The sequence below is a fragment of the Daphnia magna genome, linkage group LG2, assembly GCF_020631705.1.
Source record: "Daphnia magna isolate NIES linkage group LG2, ASM2063170v1.1, whole genome shotgun sequence".
Taxonomy (NCBI): domain Eukaryota; kingdom Metazoa; phylum Arthropoda; class Branchiopoda; order Diplostraca; family Daphniidae; genus Daphnia; species Daphnia magna.
This window is the reverse complement of record NC_059183.1, coordinates 10110869-10113072: the sequence shown is the minus strand read 5'-3', so window position 1 is coordinate 10113072 and position 2204 is coordinate 10110869. Positions and strand designations below refer to the sequence as shown.

General features: G+C 43.5%; 1 protein-coding gene across 1 annotated transcript; it reads left to right on the top strand.

Annotated features, from left to right (window-relative positions):
- The first annotated feature begins 320 nt into the window (after window positions 1–320).
- LOC116936783 lies at window positions 321–1373 on the top strand. Its single transcript, XM_032943940.2, has one exon. It carries the CDS (start codon window positions 321–323, stop codon window positions 1371–1373), a length of 1053 nt encoding a protein of 350 aa, XP_032799831.2.
- The last annotated feature ends 831 nt before the right edge of the window (window positions 1374–2204 follow it).

Sequence of the window (2204 nt, the reverse complement as noted above, 5' to 3'; positions counted from 1 at the left end):
CTACACTTTTTCCAGACATTTAATACCTAGGGCAAAAAAAAGTGTCTGGACTGACATTACCCAACCCCCCTTATGATGATTTTGCGCCAAAACCGCCGTACCTCTCCTTAAAAAGGTAAACTATTACAATTTTCTAGCCACAGATGGCTTATTCAAAATAAATCGGTGTTCACCTTTTTGTGCAGGATACTGTACCTTCAACCCCGTAGAACATCGCACATCTGTTACCACGGATAGAAATCACCAAATTTGATGTGGATCTCAGCAAGTGGGAGGATTGGTGGGCAATCTTTCGCACACTGATCCACGAGAATCCGTCAATGAGACCCATCGAGAAATTCAGCAGACTGAAAGTGCATTCAACGGAGGACGCAGCTGGTGCGATATCGTACTTGGATCTGACAGATAACAATTATAACAAAGCAATAGATATTTTAACTGGAAAGTACAACAATCCGAGATCGGTAAAAGCAGACCATTACATTACCATAACAGAACTTCCAAGAGTAGAACATCAAGAGGACTTTAAAGGACTACGGAAACTAAATGACAAGGCAATGGGCCATGCTTTGAACTTCGGCAGTTTAGACCAACAAACAGCTCAGAATGAAGCAATTATGGAGATCTTGACAAGCAAACTGCTAATTGAACTAAAAACCCGATGGCATGGAAAAACCAGGCAGTTCCACAAGACATTAACAGATTTCTTTACCTTCATCGACTCAATAGCTGGAGATTGGGAGTATGCTTACTCAACCGAGAAGCAAGAAAAGAAGAAAACAAGACCAGAAGCAAGCGAAAAGACGCAAAGAGTTACATTTGCCACCACACCTACGGCAGCTGAACTAGCAGTCACAGGCACTGCTACAGAATATCCTAGAGACAGGAAACAGTATGCTGCGGTCAAAAGAAGATGTTTATTCTGCAATGATAAAAATTCCACGGCAAAATGTGATATCACTCTAGAGAAGAAACTGGAGCTAATCAAGAAAGAAAAAAGGTGTTTGAAGTGCCTGGGACAAAATCATCAGGTGAGAGAGTGTTGGAGTACAAGAAAGTGCTACAAGTGCGGACAGGGTCACCACACGTCTATCTGCAACAAAGCAGTAAAGCCGAAATCGGTGATAGCAACTGTGGCAGCGTCTCCAATGTTAAAAGTAGCAGATGACGCTCCTCTCTCAATCGAAGCACGCCTATTTGGTGGCGTATCCGTCCAGACGGCAACGGTGGTAGTGGAGGGTCCAAACGGGTGGCATAAAGCTATCGTCTATATCGATCAAGGATCAAATGCAACCCTTGTTAGGAGTGAATTAGCACAGACTTTAGGGCTACAAGAAGTCGGAAAAATCAATCTGAAACTGCAGGCAGTGTGACACAACCATCCAGAAAAGGAAAGAAGCGTAAGAAAGCTACGACTTCGCGGAACAATCCCACAGGCGGAAGATATTGAACTTGAAGCAATAGAGCAACCCGAAATCGGGAAAATTGCTGGGTCAAGTAAGATAGAATTCGTCAGCGAACTTTGGAGACAAGGATACCAACTAGCCGACGACAGAATACTGAGCGGAAAGCAGGACCCAGCCAAATAGACGTCTTGATCGGAGCGAATCAAGTTTGGAAGGTTCTCGGCTCAAAACAGATCGTGTCGAATACAGGTATTCGAGCGATAGAAAGTAAATTGGGATGGCTACTACTAGGGCAAGATGAGAAGGTGGCGTTATCGTCTACAACGGCTATCAGCTTTCTCTTAAAAGCTAAACTAGGAACATCCAAAGATTTACATGAAGACACTGACCCGAAAAAAGAAGAAATCGATTTTGCCAGATGGTGGAAACTAGAGAGTCTAGATCCACTGGAAAAGGTGTCACTTTCAGTACAGTGAAAGACCTATTTTGAGTCCATCATTCAAGATGATGATGGACATTATGTAGCACCGCTCCCATGGAATGGGAACAAAAAATACCTTAGCAAGAATGAAGCCATGGCAGAAGGTCAGACAAAGGCACTGATAAGAAGATTGGACAGAGACCAGGAGATGAAGACTTCATACGATGCCGAGTTCGGCAAATTAAAGGATCTTAGGTTCATTTCCAAGGCGGATACGTCATTTGATGGTATCTACACGGTTCTGCCCCATCATCCGGTTGTCAGAAAAGACAAAACCATCAGTAGAGTAAGGCCAGTTTTCAATGGTTCAGCAAAAC